We start from the raw sequence: 22943 nt of genomic DNA on the forward strand, positions 1-22943 counted from the left end.
TCTGTCATAACGTTTTTTAGCATTCAATCAGACATTATTGTGAGGTTTTGTATTAGCGTTCCTAAAAATAGATATACCGGCCCTCAGACACATTTTTTTCCTCTAAATTTGGCCTCGCGAGGCAAAATAATTGCCCAGGCCTGTTATAGACCATCTATAAAAAAGTACTATGCTCTTAAAACACTTAAAAAGGACCTAATTGATCATTTGAATGTGACACTTTAATGAATGTCGATATTACTTTCAAATCTGTAAGTGGACCTAGCATCTGCAACAGAATCTTAACATGTTTTTGAAGAAGAACCAAACAAAAACAATCTCACTGGCGGAGGTAATTGTATTATGTATGTTAACACAACAAATGACTTTAAAGTGCATGCCATTGGAAATGTTTGATACAATGTTGACGACGCAAAATGTGTCATCTTTAAATGTCAACAATCTTCTAGTTGTTGTCATTCGTACTATACAAGTATCATTTCATTAAATGCAAGTTTGAGGGCACACAAGTGTAATTATTGATCATTTATTTGGTGGGCGTGTGCAATGAATAAGAGCTGAGGTTACGTCCCATGCTGGAGGTGCAGGAACGGATGGTCTCTTGAGTGAGCTTACTTTTTTTTTTTATCCCCCCAGCTTCAGGGACTCGAACCAGCTTTGTGTCTTCAGGCTGACCGAGCCACTTTTTGTCGTCACTTTGATCCGCTGCGCCGCCGAACTGTCAGTGTTCATGTAGCCTGAGAGTGACGGAGGAGAATGTCAACAAAGACAAAGAGGATTAACTCAACACTAATTTGGTTGTAGTTTTGTTAGAAAAGTATCGAAATACATTTTGGTGCCGGTACCAAAATATTGGTACCGGGACGCGTGTGTGTATTCCTGACACTTCACTTCATACAATACTCAAATAAACTGCAAGAAAAAACACAATACACTTTCATAGCATGGTCACTACTGCCTAGTTTCTCTTGTTATATTCTTATTTTTAAGGTTATATTTTTATTTTTGCTTTTTATTTTTATTCTTACTGTAATATTTTCTATTTTATTTCCACTTATACATCCATTATTTACTTTTTACTTTTTAAATTCAAATGTCAATTCTGGACACTGCTGCTGGAATTAAAATTTTCCTGAAGGAATCAATAAAACAGGCCTGGCCCTAACCAATCTGGCGCCCTAGGCAAGATTTTAGGTGGCTTTACCTACCTGCTACCTGTGTCTTTTTCTCGTTTCTCCTCCTCTTTTCTCTTTTTTCTTCCCTGGGCACCTGACAGTTTTGGCCGTTTTGACATCTTGTGTTGATTTTTTGATGTGGTAAGAATCATGATACGGGAAGGGAGGGGGCGCACCGTGCGGGGGTATGGGGGGCGCGTAATGTTGTAACAAATAATATTTCTATTAAATAGGCTTTACTTTGCATTTTAATTAATGTGGGATTATTTTTTGTATTTAGAAATAATAGTATCAACTTTTTTTTTTTTTTCCTCCAACATTTGTGGCACTGGCTTGGCGCCCCCTGATGGACGGCGCCCTTAGCATTTGCCTCTACGGCCTATGCCACGGGCCGGCCCTGCAATAAAGTACTATCTATCTATCTTTTACACACATTTTAACCAAGTCTTTTCTTGGACAATTCCACAATATAGCAGCAATATAAGTGAGACTTGGATATGGTTACAAGCCTATAAATCAATAATATCACAAAAACTGTCTTACCAGTAACTTGGGTGTGGCTCTCCGTGGTGTTCCTCTGCAGCTGATGCAACGTCACATCACGGCCGATGTGCACCGACGCGCCAGTGAGCTCCACCTCTGCTCTCAGCGAGGACGGCACGCGTACGCACACCGCTCCTACGGAAGAGTCGAGTCGGTAAAAGGGTGCTTAGGACGCATCGTGGCGTTCTTACCTTCCTGGCTGAGCACCTCGGCGCTTCCTCCGTCTCCCACGTAGACGTCAATGACCCCGGTTTGAGAGGAAACCTTCAAGGAGCCATTTGAACCGTCTGCAACACACACACACACACACACATGCTCACCTTTGACACGGGATTACTAGCATAATGGTGCCATGAGAGGATCTTTACCTATGTGTGTGTCCCCTGATGTGTTCTTCACTGAGGCGTCCCCTTTGCAAACAAGATGACGCACATGAATGCAAAGAGTTAGTCATTCCAGTAAACCATGCAAGAGGACTTGTGTCTCACCAACAGACTTACAGTGGGGCAAAAAAAAGTATTTAAGTCAGTCACCAATTGTGCAAGTTCTCCCACTTAAAGGCCTACTGAAAGCCACTACTAGCGACCACGCAGTCTGATAGTTTATATATCAATGATGAAATCTTAACATTGCAACACATGCCAATACGGCCGGGTTAACTTATAAAGTGACATTTTAAATTTCCCGCTAAACTTCCGGTTGAAAACGTCTATGTATGATGACGTATGCGTGTGACGTCAATGGTTGAAACGGAAGTATTCGGACACCATTGAATACAATACAAAAAGCTCGGTTTTCATCTCAAAATTCCACAGTATTCTGGACATCTGTGTTGGTGAATCTTTTGCAATTTGTTTAATGAACAATGAAGACTGCAAAGAAGAAAGTTGTAGGGGGGATCGGTGTATTAGCGGCTGGCTGCAGCAACACAACCAGGAGGACTTTGATTTGGATTGCAGACGCGCTATCCGACGCTAGCCGCCAACCGCACGGATGATCGGGTGAAGTCCTTCGTCGCTCCGTCGATCGCTGGAACGCAGGTGAGCACGGGTGTTGGTGAGCAGATGAGGGCTGGCTGGCGTAGGTGGAGCGCTAATGTTTTTAGCATAGCTCTGTGAGGTCCCGTTGCTAAGTTAGCTTCAATGGCGTCGTTAGCTTCGCCAGGCTGGAAAGCATTAACCGTGTATTTACATGTCCATGGTTTAATAGTATTGTTGATTTTCCGTCTATCCTTCCAGTCAGGGGTTTATTTATTTTGTTTCTATCTGCATTTAAGCCCGATGCTATCACGTTAGCTCCGTAGCTAAAGAGCTTCGCCGATGTATTGTTGCGGGGATAAAAGTCACTGTGAATGTCCATTTCGCGTTCTCGACTCTCATTTTCAAGAGGATATAGTATCCGAGGTGGTTTAAAATACAAATCCGTGATCCACAATAGAAAAAGGAGAGAGTGTGGAATCCAATGAGCCAGCTTGTACCTAAGTTACGGTCAGAGCGAAAAAAAGATGCGTCCTGCACTGCACTCTAGTCCTTCACTCTCACGTTCCTCATCCACGAATCTTTCATCCTGGCTCAAATTAATGGGGTAATCTTCGCTTTCTCTGTCCTTATGCAGATCCCAAATACAAATCAGCAAGGTACCAGAAGGAAAGAAAAGTTGCTTTTGCATGTGTGGAGGGGGGCGTGGCCTGCGGCGAAGCGGGGTGTGCCAGGACCGGCTTCGAAATCAGCGACAGGTGCGTAGATGGCCCACCTGGGCCTGGTTATCTAATCACCTGTCTCTCTGTTAAAAGGCAGCAGCCGGAAGGAGAGAGTTGTTGGGAGTGGGAGTTGGACCTGAAGGAAAAGACAATTGCTGAAAAGCCACAAAAAGACTATTTGAAAAAAAATAGAACGTCATTGTGAATCTGAACTGGACTCATGTCGATGCTTGGTGGTCCGAAGAACCCACTGGAGGGCAACCTCCACAATTTGTTGCCCAACTCCCACTCCAACAACTCTCTCCTCCCGTCTGCTGCCTTTTAACAGAGCGACGGGTGATTAGATAACCATCTACGCACCTGTAGCTGATTTTCAAGCCGGCCCTGGCACACCCCGCTTCGCTGCAGGCCACGGCCCCCCTCCACAGCATAATCATGCAAAACAAAACACCAGATAATATGTCTTACCTTAATAATACTCCTATGTTGAAGCACAATACAATAAAGTTAAAGTAAAGTACCAATGATTGTCACACACACACACTAGGTGTGGCGAGATTATCCTCTGAATTTGACCCATCACCCTCACCGGAGCAGTGAGCAGCGGTGGCCGCGCCCGGGAATCACTTTTGGTGATTCAACCCCCAATTCCAACCCTTGATGCTGAGTGCCGAGCAGGGAGGTAATGGCTCCCATTTTTATAGTCTTTGGTATGACTCGGCCGGGGGTTTGAACTCCCGACCTACCCATCTCAGGGCGGACACTCTAACCACTAGGCCACTGAGTAGCTCCATCAAGCGGTGTGGCTTCATAGCTTACCAAAGTCGTACTAAAACATTTTGATGGATTTTTTTAAGCGCCGTGTGTAATGTTCTATATTTTCAATGGAACATATCAAATGTTGGTGTTTACTTGAGACATATTGCAGTCTACACGTATCTCTTATGTGTGGCTGCCATCTACTGCTCACACTTATCATTACACCGTGTACCAAATAAAATTGCTTCGAGGTCGGTAAGCCAAACCAGAATTATTCCGTACATTAGGCGGGTTATAAGGCGCACTGTCCAGTTTTGAGGAAAATCTGGATTTTAAGTGCGCCTTATAGTCCGGAAAATGCGGTACGTGTTTTATAAAGTCCACAAAGTTCAATGAGCAGGAGGTGTGTGATGTGTGACCGTGTGTTGACTTTAGTTGTTGGTTATAGTCCGTTTACACCACGAGTGGGGACAGTTTGTTTGGATTGGGTCATACATTATGATGCTTTCAGGTGAAAGTTATGATCATTGATGCCATCTTCGCCCACTAGAGGGCAGCAATATCACTCCAGTGCAATCCACAGGAAACTGAATTGTGGCCAATTCAGCCTGTGGAGTGATGACGAGCGGCAGTTATCTCACCGTGCACGAGTCCAAGTTCCACGTCCCCCGTGCTGGACGAGATGCAGCTGGACTCGGCATAGATGGCCTTGACCCTCAGACCGCCATGTTCCGTGGAGACCCTCATGGTGGTGCCCTGCAGCTTCTTGACACGAACCGCCTGCGCCGCACAAGCAAGGAGTTTATTGGCCACATTTCCAATGCATACTCAGCCAGTCACATGCTGAAGCCGGGCCATCGCTGCCCCCTGGTGTGCGAGCGACAAACAACACTTAACACTGTCTCCGGAAGCGCTGATGTCCACGTTGCCGTGGACGGTGCCCACGCTGACGTCTCCACCCGAGCGCACCTCCACTTGATGACCCTGAAGAAACGGACATGAGGGACTCACTTTATCTGACTTTTACAACTTTGAATTGCGCTCCTGGCAGAAATGTACTGGCCAAATTCAAGCACTTTTTAAAGGACTTTCAAGATCAATTTTCCAGTTTTTCCAGTACCCTTCAAAAGGCGAAAACCAGTGTGAAACAATCCACAGCCTTGCTGTGTGAGCGCATTGGTGAGGTCACACACGGATGTTGGTGGAGAAGGCCTGGCTCTCAGTCTCCGTTCTGATTAGGGATGTCCGATAATGGCTTTTTGCCGATATCCGATATGCCGATATTGTCCAACTCTTTAATTACCGATACCGATATCAACCGATACCGATATATACAGTCGTGGAATTAACACATTATTATGCCTAATTTGGACAACCGGGCGTGGTGAAGATAAGGTACTTTTTAAAAAAATGAATCAAATAAAATAAGATAAATAAATCAAAAACATTTTCTTGAATAAAAAAAGAAAGTAAAACAATATAAAAACAGTTACATAGAAACTAGTAATGAACGAAAATGTGTAAAATTAACTGTTAAAGGTTAGTACTATTGGTGGAGCAGCAGCACGCACAATCATGTGTGCTTACGGACTGTATCCCTTGCAGACTGTATTGATATATATTGATATATAATGTAGGAACCAGAATATTAATAACAGAAAGAAACAACCCTTTTGTGTGAATGAGTGTAAATGGGGGGAGGGAGGTTTTTTGGGTTGGTGCACTAATTGTAAGTGTATCTTGTGTTTTTTATGTGGATTTAATAAAAAATAAAAAAATAAAATAAAATAAAAAAAATAAAAAAAACGATACTGATAATAAAAAACCGATACCGATAATTTCCGATATTACATTTTTAACGCATTTATCGGACATCTCTAGTTCTAATTCATCCCAAAGGTGTTCTATCGGCGTTCAGGTCAGGACTCTGTGCAGGCCAGTCAAGTTCATCCACACCCGACTCTGTCATCCATGTCTTTCTGGACCTTGCTTTGTGCACAGTCATGTTGGAAGAGGAAGGGGCCCGCTCCGAACTGTTCCCACAAGGTTGGGAGCATGGGATTGTCCAACATGTTTTAGTATACTGGAGCATTCCAAGTTCCTTTCACTGGAACTAACTCCTGAAAAACAACCCCACACCATAATTCCTCCTCCACCAAATTTCACACTCGGCACTATGCAGTCCGAAATGTAGCGTTCTCCTGGCAACCTCCAAACCCAGACTGGTCCATCAGATTGCCAGATGGAAAAGCGTGATTCGTCACTCCAGAGAAGGCGTCTCCACTGCTCTAGAGTCCAGTGGCGACGTGCTTTACACCACTGCATCCCACGCTTTGCATTGGACTTGGTGATGTATGGCTTAGATGCAGCTGCACGGCCATGGAAACCCATTCCATGAATCTCTCCGCGTACTGTACGTGGGCTAATTGGAAGGTCACATGAAGTTTGGAGCTCTGTAGCAACTGACTGTGCAGAAAGTCTTTGCACTGTGCTGACCCCTCTGTCAGTTTACGTGGCCTACCACTTGGTGGCTGAGTTGCTGTTGTTCCTAAACTTTTCCATTTTCTTATAATAAAGCCCACAGTTGACTTTGGAATATTTAGGAGCGAGGAAATTCCACGACTGGATTTGATGCACAGGTGGCATCCTGTGAGAGTTGCACGCTGGAAACCACTGAGAGCGGCCCATTCTTTCACAAATGTTTGTAGAAACAGTCTCCATGCCTAAGTAGGGATGATGTTTGAGAAGAAATGATCGAGTTTGAGCCTATTATCGAACCGATTCTTTATCGATTCTCTTATCGAATCCAGATAGGTTGTTGTATATGGAAAAAAACACAATATTTGGTTGAACAAAAGCTCACTTTTATTTTATAAGAAAAAAAAAAAAAAAAAAAAATATTGACTGTTACCCCCCTAAAAAAATTAAATAAATAAATATTGACTGTTGTTACCCAAAGTGTATTGAGTTGGATTTTTCAGAAAAACATATATATAGAGTAACACAAAAACAACCCGTCTCTGTGATCACTATAGGTGTATAAATAATAATATAGTGTTAAATAAAATCAGTCCCTTGGGCACAAAACTGAAAATAATACAGCTCTCCAAAAAGTGCACTTCTGCTGCTATTGGAATATACTATAACTACACACACTATGACACTAAGAACGCCACAGTCATCAATCAACAATTCTTCTTCAAAATAATTATTTCGATGGTGCAAATACACGACTGGCAGCCATTTTAAGTCCTCAAAACATCCATTGAAACAGTGCACAAAAATCGTTTTTCAATAAACATCTTAGTATCAAATCTAACTAGGGATGTCCGATAATGGCTTTTTGCCGATATCCGATATTCCGATATTGTCCAACTCTTTAATTCCCGATACCGATATCAACCGATACCGATATCAACCGATATATGCAGTCGTGGAATTAACACATTATTATGCCTAATTTGGACAACCATGTATGGTGAAGATAAGGTACTTTAAAAAAAATAAAATAAAATAAGATAACTAAATTAAAAACATTTTCTTGAATAAAAAAGAAAGTAAAACAATATAAAAACAGTTACATAGAAACTAGTAATTAATGAAAATGAGTAAAATTAACTGTTAAAGGTTAGTACTATTAGTGGACCAGCAGCACGCACACTCATGTGTGCTTACGGACTGTATCCCTTGCAGACAGTATTGATATATATTGATATATAATGTAGGAACCAGAATATTAATAACAGAAAGAAATGGGGGGAGGGAGGTTTTTTGGGTTGGTGCACTAATTATAAGTGTATCTTGTGTTTTTTATGTTGATTTAATAAAAAAATTTAAAAAAAAGAATAATTAAAAAAAAAAGATACAGATAATAAAAAAACCGATACCGATAATTTACGATATAACATTATAACGCATTTATCGGCCGATATTATCGGACATCCCTAAATCTAACCACTTTCCACCTTAATATTGAGTTACATAAACAAGTTAAACAGTTTACTTACAGACTTATCTTTTCCAAGGCTTGTAAGAGCTAACACAACTTGTCTACTTCTCAATTGTCTCATGAACTAAACTGACGTCGCCCACCCGGAAGTGCCCAAACTGATGACGCGTAGTATTTTCATATCGCCACAAGTAAGAGTCTACAATCAAATGGGCATAACATTGCCGTCCCACAGGGCATTTCCTGTGGGACGAGATTCGTTCCCAGGGATTCGATTAAAGAACCAACTCTTTTTCTTTACTATAGTGGCCTTGATAACGGGAACCGGTTCTCAAGAAGGGATTCGAGTCCATGGAATCGGTTCTTTTCTTATCGAACAACCGGGAGAACCGGTTTTCGAACATCATCCCTATGCCTAAGTGCTTGATTTTATACACCTGTGGCCGGGCCAAGTGATTAGGACACCTGATTCTCATCATTTGGATGGGTGGCCAAATACTTTTGGCAATATAGTGGAGCTTACCCAGCTAGTGGGTCCATGAAGATGACTTCTGTTTTGTCTTACCAGCCGTTTTACTGCCACATGACAGGCATTGTTAAGCATTTGGAAAATCATTTGTAGCGGCATATATCTGCAGCTAATATACTGTGGTGGGAAAATAGGGTAATGAAGTGTTGTACTCACCTTGACGGAGTGCAGTGAACATGTGCCCTTTTCTGTGTGCACCTGGCAGATGTCACACTCCATATTCTTCACCTCCACGTTGCCTTTCCCACGGGTGTTAATGACGATATCTGACGTGCAATCAGTGGATTAGTGTGCTGATAATGAGGAGAAGGCGTTCAGTTGTGTACTCACTACTCTTAATGGGAGCAGACACATGAACCGACAGGCTGCTGTCGTCCCTCTCGGCCAAGATGAGCAGCTCCTTGCCGTCTTCGTCGTAATGGACGTCAAAGTCATCCACACCCTCCTCCTCGCCGCTTGGCGACTTCCCTCCGCGGATAGTGACGAAGGCTCGGTCGGCTTCAGGGAAGGCATGCGGGTCCACAGGCTGGATGGATATACTGCACCCAAGCCGCGCTCGCACCGTGCTGAAGGGGCTCACCGCCAGGGAACACTCCCTCAGTGTCCGGCTCACCTCGACGTCTTCTCGGGTCAACTTGGCGGAGGTGAAGAGTGACTGACGGCGCCTGATAAGGCCGGCGGTTCGACACCAGGACCGGACAACGCCGGCCCGCTGGGCTGCCGAGTTCCAGAACATCACGGTAACTTTCTGACTGAACCCCCAAAACAAGACCGCTTCATGGTAGATGTGCGGGGACTAGTGTGGCCGCCATTGTTGTTACACTTAGCGTCATGTCAGGTGGGAGTTCAGCGGTCACTTCCGGTTGAAATTATTGCTTCGAAGCTAACTTCTTGTTAAACATTTCAAAACAAAAGCTTACCATAGCTAAATAGTAATGTTTTAATGTATCTGTGTGTGACTTCAATAGAGTATATTCGCCTTTTGTATATTTTACGAATTATTGCAACCTTATAACCCAATTATAAATCTAAATGTGTATTTAAAGGCGTCACAGTCTCTTATTCTTGACAGACCGGAAGTGTGAATTTGGGTATAGTATTAAATCTATTCAAGAGTAATTGCAAATGTAAACATTTTTTTACATGTGTGTGAGTTCATGATTACTTCCGGTTGAATGTATTGCTTCGAAGCTATTTTCTTGTTAAACATTTTTTAAAAAAAAAGCTTAACATAGCTAAATAGTCATGTTTTAATGTGTCTGTGTGTGATTTCAATAGAGTATATTCGCCTTTTAGTACGCATTTTACGAATTATTGCAACCTTATAACCCAATTTTGAATATCAATGTGTATTTAAAGGCGTCACAGTCTCTTATTCTTGACAGACCGGATGTGGTAATTTGGGTATAATATTCAATCGATTCAAGAGTAATTGCAAATGTAGAGATTTTTTACGTGTGTGTGTGAGTTCATGGTTACTTCCGGTTGAGTTTATTGCTTCGAAGCTATTTTCTTGTTAAACATTTCAAAACAAAAGCTTACCATAGCTAAATAGTAATGTTTTAATGTATCTGTGTGTGACTTCAATAGAGCATATTCGCCTTTTAGTACGCATTTTACGAATTATTGCACCCGTATAACCCAATTTTAAATCTAAATGTGTATTTAAAGGCGTCACAGCCTCTTATTCTTGACAGACCGGATGTGGGAATTTGGGTACAGTATTCAATCTATTCAAGAGTAATTGCAAATGTAGGCATTTTTTACATCTGCAAAATATTGCAAATAAATATATTCATGTGAAATATAAACTATAAACAGGTCGCGTCCCATTTCAAGTAGTTTAGCAAGTCATTTCTGATACTATTTTCTTACGTGTTGTTTGGATTACTTACTTATACGTCTGATAAAAAAATAATCAATACTCTCAAAACATATCCTATGCATTAATCAAAACCATTATTTTCAATTTTTTCCCAGATGAATTCACACAATGCATCGTTGTGATAAAACAGTGTAATAATTTATTTAGTGGCCTGACATTAATATGAAATAAAGGATACAAAAAATAAAAATCCTCACACACTGCTAGAGTGCTTCAATTTAAACATAATGTTGGTAAGGAATTAAAACTAGACAAACCTCCAAATGATATACATCTAATCAACCTTTCACACCTTTATTAAACCGTCAGTTGATCAATAATCATATGGTACCAATATACGTTATTGAATATATTAGGTAAACACATTTTCTTTATAAAAAAAAGGTCCTATAATATAAACACTATGTACATCCTCAATGATCAACATTATCATACTGCAGAATCCCATATGTCCACTAGAGGGGAGCATTGGACTCTATTATGGAGTTGAAGTTCACCTTCTATTAGTTTGAACTCCATCCATTTTCTACCGCTTGTCCCTTTCTTCACGGCGTAAAGTCCTTTGGTCTGATCATCATCCGGACTGTTTTAAAAGACCGTCTTTCATTGGTGGGATACAGCTCTGTGGAGATATTGTGCCAGGTGCCCCAGTAGATGCCGTTCCGGACCCCCTTGTACTTCTCCAAATAGTACCTCCCGTTCAGGTTGGCCGCCATGCACGCGTCAAACCACCACCCGGAGCCGTAGTAGGCGCCGCAGTTCCCCGAGGGGTAGCGGTCGTTGTCCCGGTCCGGGGTGGTGAAGGCCCGGTTGCTGTGGTTGTAGCTGGCGCTGAAGACCAGGGCGTCCCCCGCCGTGCCGGAGTAGCCCCCCACTGTCAGCCGGAAGCGCGTCCTTTCGCTCGCCACCTTGAAGCGGCTGTACTCGGCGTAGCCCGCCACCCCGGAGAAGTCCCGCAGCTCCACCCGCAGCGTCATGTCCCGGTCGCGGGTCAGCAGGTGGATGTGTTGGTTCCCCAGCCAGAACTCCCCTCCCCGGAGGAGATCCCCGAAGCCGGACCTGTACTCGGCCCAGCTGCGGTTGAAGCTGACGCTGCCGTCCCGCCGCAGCTGCAGGAGGGTCCAACCCCCGCCGCGGAGCTCCATGTCGCAGAGGACCGGGAAGGCGCCGTGGCGGACGTCCGGGGTCACCCGGTAGACCCCGCTCTTTACCGCCGCCGCCGCCTGTGCGAGGAGGTCCGAGCAGTCCCTCGCCGTGGGAAGTGCGCCTGAGGAGCATTTCATCAAGTCATAAATCTCACATTTGGAAGTGGTCTGCATGGTCTTTGTGCAGCTGGGGGGGGGAGGGAGGGAGGGAGGGATGAGGTCACCAGTGCAACAGAGGTCAGTGCGGAACCACTTTTCCACAGGTGGACCTCCATGGTGGCTTACTCTTCATTTACAGCAGGGTGTTCAACTCATTTTATGGAGAAAAATCCACTCCCAAGCGGGCCGGACTGGTAAAATCCCGGCATGATAACTTAAAAATAAAGACAACTTTTAGATTGTTTTCTTTGTTTAAAATTAAAGAAGCACTTTCTGAAAATGTACAAATCATAATGTTTTTGTTTTGTTTTGTTTTTTTACACTTACATGTTGCAATTAATAGTATTCTATCTTTTAAAAAAAAAAAATTTTTATTTTTATTTTATTTTTTTTACACTTATATGTTGCGATTAATAGTATTCTATCTTTTTTTTAAAAATATATTTTATTTTTATTTTTATTTTTTGTTTTGTTTTTTTACACTTACATGTTGCGATTAATAGTATCTTTTTTTGTTGCGATTAATAGTATCTTTTTAAAAAAAAATAATTTTATTTTTAGTTTTAGTTTTGTTTTTTTACACTTACATGTTGCGATTAATAGTATTCTATCTTTTTTTAAAATTTTTATTGTATTTTTATTTTTTACACTTATATGTTGCGGTTAATAGTATTCTATCTTTTTATTTTTTTTATTTTTTACACTTTTATGTTGCGGTTAATAGTATTCTATCTTTTTTTTTTTTTTTTTTACACTTATATGTTGCGGTTGATAGTATTCTATCTTTTTTTTTTAAAAATTTAAAACATTTTTTACACTTATATGTTGCGGTTAATAGTATTCTATCTTTTTTTAAATTCATTTATTTATTTTTTACACTTATTTGTTGCGGTTAATAGTATTTTATCTTTTTATTATTATTATTATTATTTAGTCATTTTTTTTCCACTCATATGTTGCGGTTAATAGTATTCTATCTTTTTATTTTTTAATTATTATTATTATTATTTTTAACACTTATATGTTGCGGTTAATAGTATTCTATCTTTTTATTTTTTATTTTTTACACTTTTATGTTGCGGTTAATAGTATTCTATCTTTTTTTTAATTTTTTTTTTACAGTTATATGTTGCGGTTAATAGTATTCTATCTTTTTTTTTTTTAAATGTAAAACATTTTTTACACTTATATGTTGTGGTTAATAGTATTCTATCTTTTTTTTTTTTTTTTTACACTTATATGTAAGTGTTATAGATAATAACTGTTAATAGTATTCTATCTTTTTTTATTTTTTTTTTATTTTTTTATATTTTTATTAAATCAACATAAAAAACACAAGATACACTTCCAATTAGTGCACCAACCCAAAAAACCTCCCTCCCCCATTTACACTCATTCACACAAAAGGGTTGTTTCTTTCTGTTATTAATATTCTGCTTCCTACATTATATATCAATATATATCAATACAGTCTGCAAGGGATACAGTCCGTAAGCACACGTGATTGTATTTTTTTATGACCAAAAAAAATAAAAAAAATACACACACACACACAATAGAACAATATAAAAACAATTACATAAAAAATAGTAATTAATGAAAATGTTAGTTGACCAGCAGCACACACAATCATGTGTGCTTCAAGGACTGTATCCCTTGCAGACTGTATTGTTCTATAATGTGTTTTAACCCAATGTATATATATATATATATATATATATATATATATATATATATATATATATATATATATATATATATATATATATATATATATATATTGTCTTTATATTCCATCGAGTTAATCTGTTTTGTCATTGAACATCAGTTAACATTGATGTTCATCAACATTTAACATTGTCATGTTATCGATGGGAAAATGCATTTTTAGACAATATGATTTGCCTGAGCGGCTAGGAGACACCGAGAGTAACAAGCGGTATAAAATGGATTAGAAAGGAAAGATAAAATAAAAAATAAATTAATTAATTAAAACACTTTTTTTTTTTAACTTGGGACTTCCCGTGGGCCGGATTTTGGATGCTGGGGGGCCGGATCCGGCCCGCGGGCCGTAGTTTGGGGACCCCTGCCTTTGGCCATTAAAAGTCAGTCATTTCCAGGAGTTATCTCACCTTCTGAAAAGTCTCTGATTTACTAATGGATTCTAATGTTGTAAAAATGTGTAGAATAAATATTACATTTAAACATTTCTGTCAACAAAGATTTGCTTCAGCCTGCGACACATAGTCATTTTGATAGTAGGCTAATATAGACACTTATGTCATGTGTTGCCTTCATTATAACTTCTTTAAGACTTTTAAAGTCATTTTGATAGTAGGCTAATATAGACACTTACACAATGTGTTGCCTTCATTATAACACTTATATAAGACTTTTAAAGTCATTTTGATAGTAGGCTAATATAGACACTTATGTCATGTGTTGCCTTCATTATAACTTCTTTAAGACTTTTAAAGTCATTTTGATAGTAGGCTAATATAGACACTTACACAATGTGTTGCCTTCATTATAACACTTATATAAGACTTTTAAAGTCATTTTGATAGTAGGCTAATATAGACACTTATGTCATGTGTTGCCTTCATTATAACTTCTTTAAGACTTTTAAAGTCATTTTGATAGTAGGCTAATATAGACACTTACATAATGTGTTGCCTTCATTATAACACTTATATAAGACTTTTAAAGTCATTTTGATAGTAGGCTAATATAGACACTTATGTCATGTGTTGCCTTCATTATAACACTTATATAAGACATTTAAAGTCATTTTGATAGTGGGCTAATATAGCTAATATAGACACTTACATAATGTGCTGCCTTCATTATAACACTTATATAAGACTTTTAAAGTCATTTTAATAGTAGACTAATACAACTAATATAGACACTTACATCATGTGTTGCCTTCATTATAACACTTATATAAGACTTTTAAAGTCATTTTGATAGTAGGCTAATATAGACACTTACATCATGTGTTGCCTTCATTATAACACTTATATAAGACTTTTAAAGTCATTTTGATAGTAGGCTAATATAGACACTTACATCATGTGTTGTCTTCATTATAACACTTATATAACACATTTAAAGTCATTTTGATAGTAGGCTAATATAGCTAATATAGACACTTACATCATGTGTTGCCTTCATTATAACACTTATATAAGACTTTTCAAGTCATTTTGATAGTAGGCTAATATAGACACTTACATCATGTGTTGCCTTCATTATAACACTTATATAAGACTTTTAAAGTCATTTTGATAGTAGGCTATGATAGCTAATATAGACACTTACACCATGTGCTGCCTTCATTATAACACTTATATAAGACTTTTAAAGTCATTTTGATAGTAGGCTAATATAGACACTTACATCATGTGTTGTCTTCATTATAACACTTATATAACACATTTAAAGTCATTTTGATAGTAGGCTAATATAGCTAATATAGACACTTACATCATGTGTTGCCTTCATTATAACACTTATATAAGACTTTTAAAGTCATTTTGATAGTAGGCTAATATAGACACTTACATCATGTGTTGCCTTCATTATAACACTTATATAAGACATTTAAAGTCATTTTGATAGTAGGCTAATATAGCTAATATAGACACTTACATCATGTGTTGCCTTCATTATAACACTTACATAAGACTTTTAAAGTCATTTTGATAGTAGGCTAATATAGACACTTACATCATGTGTTGCCTTCATTATAACACTTATATAAGACTTTCAAAGTCATTTTGATAGTAGGCTAATATAGCTAATATAGACACTTACGTCATGTGTTGTCTTCATTATAACACTTATATAAGACTTTAAAAAATTTTGCGGCTCCAGACAGATTTGTTCTTTGTATTTTTGGTCCAATATGGCTCTTTCAACATTTTGGGTTGCCGACCCCTGGATTAGCCCCTCAAATATTTTCAAAGTGTCCAGGGACGTACTGTATTTACTGACTTTATAAACATAATACGACATTTTTAAAAGAGGAAAAAAAATGTTGTGACGATAAAAATATCGATGTAATCATAGCAGTATCGACTAGATACGCTCTTGTACTTGGTATCATTACAGTGGATGTCAGGTGTGGATCCACCCATATGGCGTTTGTTTACATTGTGACGGCGGTGAGCTATTGCATCCTCTTAGTGAAGCATGTTTAGCTATTCCTCGTCCTCCAGTGATAATAATACTTGTAAGAAACTTACTTTGTTTGTCGCCATGGAGACAAGGATTAGTGATTTAGAAGTAGGTAAAACACTGCCGACTGCAGATGGATTTCAGCTGCTAAAACATTTTTTTTTTTAATAAAAAAATGGGGAACCGGTACTTTTCAAACAGAGTGTAGTACCGTTTTTGATTCATTAGTACCGCCATACTATACTAGTACCGGTATACCGTACAACCCTAGAAATTAGTGTTTTCATCTAGATTAAAATCATTATATTTACATTTTTCCATACAAAAACAGAGAATCCGGCCTTGAAAAGGTAAACATTCCCCCAAAAGACAAATGTCATTCCCAATAAGTAAGATTTAGGTTTTGTCTCTTACCCTGAGATGGTGTCAGCAGAGGGGACCCGCCCGCGGTCCTGCGTCCACTCTCCCGGTCCTCAGGCAGCTCCTTAGGAGGCCTAACTGGTGGTCTCCCATGAGGACCCAGGCTGCGGTTGAAGAATGCGGCCGCCACCTGGTTTATTTTCACGCGCAGCTCACGTGCGCTGGATGTTGACGACTCCGCCCCCGGGGCCAGCAGGTCAGGGTCGGTGCCTGGGGCGGGTGTTGTTGAGATGGAGATAGAGCCTTGCTCCTCTGCCGAGTGACGTAATGTGGACTTTGGCCCGGAGGAAGCTGGATTTGTGTTAAGAATCACACGCTGGTGCGTGACTGGGGTTGTTGACGTTGGTATCGATGGCGGGTGACTGGTTGTTTGTGGCGCCGGATCAGACGCCGGCCTGCTGTTTGGACTCACCGGGTGGACGGTGTTTGGATCCACGGTGCCGCGTTTGAACTCTGGGGAATGAGTCATATCAGTGATCTGCTGCACCGGACTAGATGTAGGCTGCAGGTCCACAGTCTGATCAATATGATAGTGGGGTTTGGGGGTGGCTGTTCCTGGATCCACTGGTGGTCTACTTGATGGTCTTTCCCCCTTGGATTGTGTAGCAGGACTTTGATCAGACCCAGATTGGCGGTCAAGCTCAAGTGTGACGTTCGACCGAGGCTCTTTAAGCCCCTGATTGGGTTGAAGTGCCGGGCCAGCTTTCGGCTTCATGTCAGACTTGGGCTGTTTTTGGTTAGGTCTTGGCACCTGCTCTGCAATATAATGAAATAGTTTCTGGCTGGGTTTCAGTCTTTGATTAGGATTAGCCATGGATACAGGTCCTGGTGGGTCATCTGACTCGGAATAAGACTCTGGATGAATTGATTCCTTCCCTCCAGATATTTTCCCTGAATCTGGCTCTGGTTTAGATGCCAAATGTTGGTTTGATTTATCTTTTGTGTCACTTTTGGGACTTTTGTCAGGTTTTGGCTTCGGGTGAACAGGTCTCTTTTGGGGTTTGGAGGGATCTGGTTCTTTACCTGTGGCAGGTCGTTGATAGTCTGCACCAGTTGGTACCCGGTGGGGTTGAGTTGTCCTGTTTTGAACATGTGTGGGTTTTAGAATTTTTAGGTTTTGATCGCTTGTTCGGTTACCTGCTCTATGACCAGGTCTTTGGATTTGGATCCTTTTCGTGTCAATGACAGGTTTCTTTTTCAGCTTTTGCTCCTGTTTTGGTTTAATGTCCGGTTTACGGTCATGCTGGGATTCCTTTGACTTGTCGTGGCTGGATTTATGTTTCCCCCCAGGCTTAGGTTTCAGGCCCGGTAGATGCTTCACGGCAGGTTTGGCCGGCCACCTGCTGTGCCCCGTGGCTTCGGGGGAGATAGTTGCGAGGGGGTCGTGACGAGAAATGAATGTGGTAGTTGAGGTTACGTCTTTCCTTGGATTATCCAGAAGACTGCTTGCGGATGTGGACGCAGGCTTACTCACCCCGGTCATGTTAGGTGCAACTGAAGCTGATTTGGTCTCTCGTGGATAAATAAATTGGATGTAATGAACAGTTGGGCTGATCCTCACAAAATCTGTCCCCTTAGTGTCTTTGACGGATTGTCCATCTCCTTCTCTCTGCACACTCTCCTCCCCTTCTTTAGTGGACTTGAGCTCAGTGTTTTCCGGCTGTTGTGGTTTCTCATTACTTCCCTGCACTTTGCCGGATTGTCCATCTCCTTCTCTCTGCACATGCTTTTCTGCGTCCTCCTCCCCTTCTTTATTGGACTCAGTGTTTTCCGGCTGTTGTGGTTTCTCATTACTTCCCTGCACTTGTCTCCCACTTTCCATTTCCTTTCTAGTGGAAGTTGACACAGAAGTCGGGCTGGTTCCCACAAAGTCTGTCCTCTCAGTGTCTTTGCCGGATTGTCCATCTCCTTCTCTCTGCACATGCTTCTCTCCGTCCTCCTCCCCTTCTTTAGTGGACTTGAGCTCAGTGTTTTCCGGCTGTTTCTCATTACTTCCCTGCACTTGCCTCCCCCCGTCCATTTTCTTTCTAGTGGAAGTTGACACAGAAGTCGGGCTGATCCCCACAAAGTTTGTCCTGTCAGTGTCTTTGTCGGATTGTCCATCTCCTTCTCTCTGCACATGCTTTTCTGCGTCCTCCTCCCCTTCTTTATTGGACTCAGTGTTTTCCGGCTGTTGTGGTTTCTCATTACTTCCCTGCACTGGCTTCCCCCCGTCCATTTTCTGTCTAGTGGAAGTTGACACAGAAGTCGTGCTGATCCCCACAAAGTCTGTCCTGTCAGTGTCTTTGCCGGATTGTCCATCTCCTTCTCTCTGCACACTCTCCTCCCCTTCTTTAGTGGACTTGAGCTCTGTGTTTTCCGGCTGTTGTGGTTTCTCATTACTTCCCTGCACTTGTCTCCCCCTTTCCATTTTCTTTCTAGTGGAAGTTGACGCAGAAGTCGGGCTGATCCCCACAAAATCTGTCCTCTCAGTGTCTTTGCCAGATTGTCCATCTGCTTCTCTCTGCACACTCTCCTCCTCTTCTTTATTGGACTTGAGCTCAGTGTTTTCCGGCTGTTGTGGTTTCTCATTACTTCCCTGCACTTTGCCGGATTGTCCATCTCCTTCTCTCTGCACATGCTTTTCTGCGTCCTCCTCCCCTTCTTTATTGGACTCAGTGTTTTCCGGCTGTTGTGGTTTCTCATTACTTCCCTGCACTTGTCTCCCACTTTCCATTTCCTTTCTAGTGGAAGTTGACACAGAAGTCGGGCTGGTTCCCACAAAGTCTGTCCTCTCAGTGTCTTTGCCGGATTGTCCATCTCCTTCTCTCTGCACATGCTTCTCTCCGTCCTCCTCCCCTTCTTTAGTGGACTTGAGCTCAGTGTTTTCCGGCTGTTTCTCATTACTTCCCTGCACTTGCCTCCCCCCGTCCATTTTCTTTCTAGTGGAAGTTGACACAGAAGTCGGGCTGATCCCCACAAAGTTTGTCCTGTCAGTGTCTTTGTCGGATTGTCCATCTCCTTCTCTCTGCACATGCTTTTCTGCGTCCTCCTCCCCTTCTTTATTGGACTCAGTGTTTTCCGGCTGTTGTGGTTTCTCATTACTTCCCTGCACTGGCTTCCCCCCGTCCATTTTCTGTCTAGTGGAAGTTGACACAGAAGTCGTGCTGATCCCCACAAAGTCTGTCCTGTCAGTGTCTTTGCCGGATTGTCCATCTCCTTCTCTCTGCACACTCTCCTCCCCTTCTTTAGTGGACTTGAGCTCTGTGTTTTCCGGCTGTTGTGGTTTCTCATTACTTCCCTGCACTTGTCTCCCCCTTTCCATTTTCTTTCTAGTGGAAGTTGACGCAGAAGTCGGGCTGATCCCCACAAAATCTGTCCTCTCAGTGTCTTTGCCAGATTGTCCATCTGCTTCTCTCTGCACACTCTCCTCCTCTTCTTTATTGGACTTGAGCTCAGTGTTTTCCGGCTGTTGTGGTTTCTCATTACTTCCCTGCACTTGTATCCCATTTTCCATTTCCTTTCTAGTGGAAGTGGACACAGAAGTCGGGCTGATCCCCACAAAGTCTGTCCTCTCAGTGTCTTTGCCGGATTGTCCATCTCCTTCTCTCTGCACACTCTTCTCCCCTTCTTTAGTGGACTTGAGCTTTGTGTTTTCCGGCTGTTGTGGTTTCTCATTTCTTCCCTGCACTTGTCTCCCTCTGTCCATTTTCTTTCTAGTGGAAGTTGACACAGAAGACGGGCTGATCCCCACAAAATCTGTCCCCTTAGTGTCTTTGGCGGATTGTCCATCTCCTTCTCTCTGCACAATCTCCTCCCCTTCTTTAGTGGACTTGAGCTGAGTGTTTTCCGGCTGTTGTGGTTTCTCATTACTTCCCTGCACTTTGCCGGATTGTCCATCTCCTTCTCTCTGCACATGCTTTTCTGCGTCCTCCTCCCCTTCTTTATTGGACTCAGTGTTTTCCGGCTGTTGTGGTTTCTCATTACTTCCCTGCACTGGCTTCCCCCCGTCCATTTTCTTTCTAGTGGAAGCTGACACAGAAGTCGTGCTGATCCCCACAAAGTCTGTCCTGTCAGTGTCTTTGCCGGATTGTCCATCTCCTTCTCTCTGCACACTCTCCTCCCCTTCTTTAGTGGACTTGAGCTCTGTGTTTTCCGGCTGTTGTGGTTTCTCATTACTTCCCTGCACTTGTCTCCCCCTTTCCATTTTCTTTCTAGTGGAAGTTGACACAGAAGTCGGGCTGATCCCCACAAAGTCTGTCCTCTCAGTGTCTTTGCCAGATTGTCCATCTCCTTCTCTCTGCACACTCTCCTCCTCTTCTTTATTGGACTTGAGCTCAATGTTTTCCGGCTGTTGTGGTTTCTCATTACTTCCCTGCACTTGTCTCCCCCTGTCCATTTTCTTTCTAGTGGAAGTTGACACAGAAGTCGGGCTGATCCCCACAAAGTCTGTCCTGTCAGTGTCTTTGCCGGATTGTCCATCTCCTTCTCTCTGCACATGCTTTTCTGCGTCCTCCTCCCCTTCTTTATTGGACTCAGTGTTTTCCGGCTGTTGTGGTTTCTCATTACTTCCCTGCACTTGTATCCCATTTTCCATTTCCTTTCTAGTGGAAGTGGACACAGAAGTTGTGCTGATCCCCACAAAGTCTGTCCTCTCAGTGTCTTTGCCGGATTGTCCATCTCCTTCTCTCTGCACACTCTTCTCCCCTTCTTTAGTGGACTTGAGCTCAGTGTTTTCCGGCTGTTGTGGTTTCTCATTACTTCCCTGCACTTGTATCCCTCTTTCCATTTCTTTCTTTCTCGTTGAAGTTGACACAGAAGTCGGGCTGATCCCCACAAAGTCTGGCCTCTCAGTGGCTTGGCCAGATTGTCCATCTCCTTCTCTCTGCACATGCTTCTCTGCGTCCTCCTCCCCTTCTTTATTGGACTTGAGCTCAGTGTTTTCCGGCTGTTGTGGTTTCTCATTACTTCCCTGCACTTGTATCCCCTTTTCCATTTTCTTTCTAGTGGAAGTTGACACAGAAGTCGGGCTGATCCCCACAAAGTCTGTCCTCTCAGTGTCTTTGCCGGATTGTCCATCTCCTTCTCTCTTCACACTCTCCTCCCCTTCTTTATTGGACTCAGTGTTTTCCGGCTGTTGTGGTTTCTCATTTATTCCCTGCACTTGTCTCCCTCTGTCCATTTTCTTTCTAGTGGAAGTTGACACAGAAGTTGGGCTGATCCCCACAAAGTCTGTCCTCTCAGTGTCTTTGCCGGGTTGTCCATCTTCTTCTCTCTGCACACTCTCCTCCCCTTCTTTAGTGGACTTGAGCTCAGTGTTTTCCGGCTGTTGTGGTTTCTCATTTCTTCCCTGCACTTGTCTCCCTCTGTCCATTTTCTTTCTAGTGGAAGTTGACACAGAAGTCGGGCTGATCCCCACAAAGTCTGTCCTCTCAGTGTCTTTGCCTGGTTGTCCATCTTCTTCTCTCTGCACACTCTCCTCCCCTTCTTTAGTGGACTTGAGCTCAGTGTTTTCCGGCTGTTGTGGTTTCTCATTTCTTCCCTGCACTTGTCTCCCTCTGTCCATTTTCTTTCTAGTGGGAGTTGAAACAGAAGTCGTGCTGATCCCCACAAAGTCTGTCCTCTCAGTGTCTTTGCCGGGTTGTCCATCTTCTTCTCTGTGCACACTCTTCTCCCCTTCTTTAGTGGACTCAGTGTTTTCAGGCTGTTGTGGTTTCTCATTACTTCCCTGCACTTGTATCCCCTTCTCCATTTTCTTTCTCGTGGAAGTTGACACAGAAGTCGGGCTGATCCCCACAAAGTCTGTCCTGTCAGTGTCTTTGCCGGGTTGTCCATCTTCTTCTCTCTGCACACTCTCCTCCCCTTCTTTCGTGGACTTGAGCTCAGTGTTTTCCGGCTGTTGTGGTTTCTCATTTCTTCCCTGCACTTGTCTCCCTCTGTCCATTTTCTTTCTAGTGGAAGTTGACACAGAAGTCGGGCTGATCCCCACAAAGTCTGTCCTCTCAGTGTCTTTGCCGGGTTGTCCATCTTCTTCTCTCTGCACACTCTCCTCCCCTTCTTTAGTGGACTTGAGATCAGTGTTTTCCGGCTGTTGTGGTTTCTCATTTTTTCCCTGCACTTGTCTCCCTCTGTCCATTTTCTTTCTAGTGGAAGTTGACACAGAAGTCGGGCTGATCCCCACAAAGTCTGTCCCCTCAGTGTCTTTGCCGGATTGTCCATCTCCTCTCTGAACATGCTTCTCTCCGTCCTCCTCCCCTTCTTTAGTGGACTTGAGATCAGTGTTTTCCGGCTGTTGTGGTTTCTCATTTTTTCCCTGCACTTGTCTCCCTCTGTCCATTTTATTTCTAGTGGAAGTTGACACAGAAGTCGGGCTGATCCCCACAAAGTCTGTCCTCTCAGTGTCTTTGCCGGGTTGTCCATCTTCTTCTCTCTGCACACTCTCCTCCCCTTCTTTAGTGGACTTGAGATCAGTGTTTTCCGGCTGTTGTGGTTTCTCATTTTTTCCCTGCACTTGTATCC

General features: G+C 42.1%; 2 protein-coding genes across 2 annotated transcripts; both read right to left on the minus strand.

The window, feature by feature from the left end:
* Positions 1 to 510: 510 nt before the first annotated feature.
* LOC133647053 (protein FAM185A-like) lies at positions 511 to 9508 on the minus strand. Its single transcript, XM_062043109.1, has 8 exons — positions 8985 to 9508; positions 8811 to 8920; positions 5074 to 5160; positions 4818 to 4956; positions 2087 to 2128; positions 1910 to 2005; positions 1719 to 1853; positions 511 to 737 (listed from the first exon to the last, which is right to left on the minus strand). The coding sequence occupies exons 1-8, from the start codon at positions 9388 to 9390 to the stop codon at positions 625 to 627; spliced, it is 1128 nt and encodes a 375-aa protein (XP_061899093.1). The 5' UTR covers positions 9391 to 9508; the 3' UTR covers positions 511 to 624.
* Positions 9509 to 10913: 1405 nt separating this feature from the next.
* On the minus strand, positions 10914 to 21637 carry LOC133647055 (mediator of DNA damage checkpoint protein 1-like). The gene is made up of 2 exons (XM_062043110.1): positions 16440 to 21637; positions 10914 to 11806 (listed from the first exon to the last, which is right to left on the minus strand). The coding sequence occupies exons 1-2, from the start codon at positions 21604 to 21606 to the stop codon at positions 11085 to 11087; spliced, it is 5889 nt and encodes a 1962-aa protein (XP_061899094.1). The 5' UTR covers positions 21607 to 21637; the 3' UTR covers positions 10914 to 11084.
* Between the last annotated feature and the right edge of the window lie 1306 nt (positions 21638 to 22943).

Source organism: Entelurus aequoreus, linkage group LG03, assembly GCF_033978785.1.
Source record: "Entelurus aequoreus isolate RoL-2023_Sb linkage group LG03, RoL_Eaeq_v1.1, whole genome shotgun sequence".
NCBI lineage: Eukaryota > Metazoa > Chordata > Actinopteri > Syngnathiformes > Syngnathidae > Entelurus > Entelurus aequoreus.

Excerpts from the sequence above, each read along its gene's own strand:
- LOC133647053 (XM_062043109.1), bottom strand. The coding sequence starts at position 9,390 with ATGTTCTGGAACTCGGCAGCCCAGCGGGCCGGCGTTGTCCGGTCCTGG. Across the intron at positions 2,129-4,817 it reads GGAACTTGGACTCGTGCACG|GGGACGCCTCAGTGAAGAAC; the intron begins GTGAGATAACTG and ends TTGTTTGCAAAG. Across the intron at positions 2,006-2,086 it reads ATCAGGGGACACACACATAG|ACGGTTCAAATGGCTCCTTG; the intron begins GTAAAGATCCTC and ends TGTGTGTTGCAG.
- LOC133647055 (XM_062043110.1), bottom strand. The coding sequence starts at position 21,606 with ATGGACAGAGGGAGACAAGTGCAGGGAATAAATGAGAAACCACAACAG. Across the intron at positions 11,807-16,439 it reads TCTGCTGACACCATCTCAGG|GCGCACTTCCCACGGCGAGG; the intron begins GTAAGAGACAAA and ends AATGCTCCTCAG.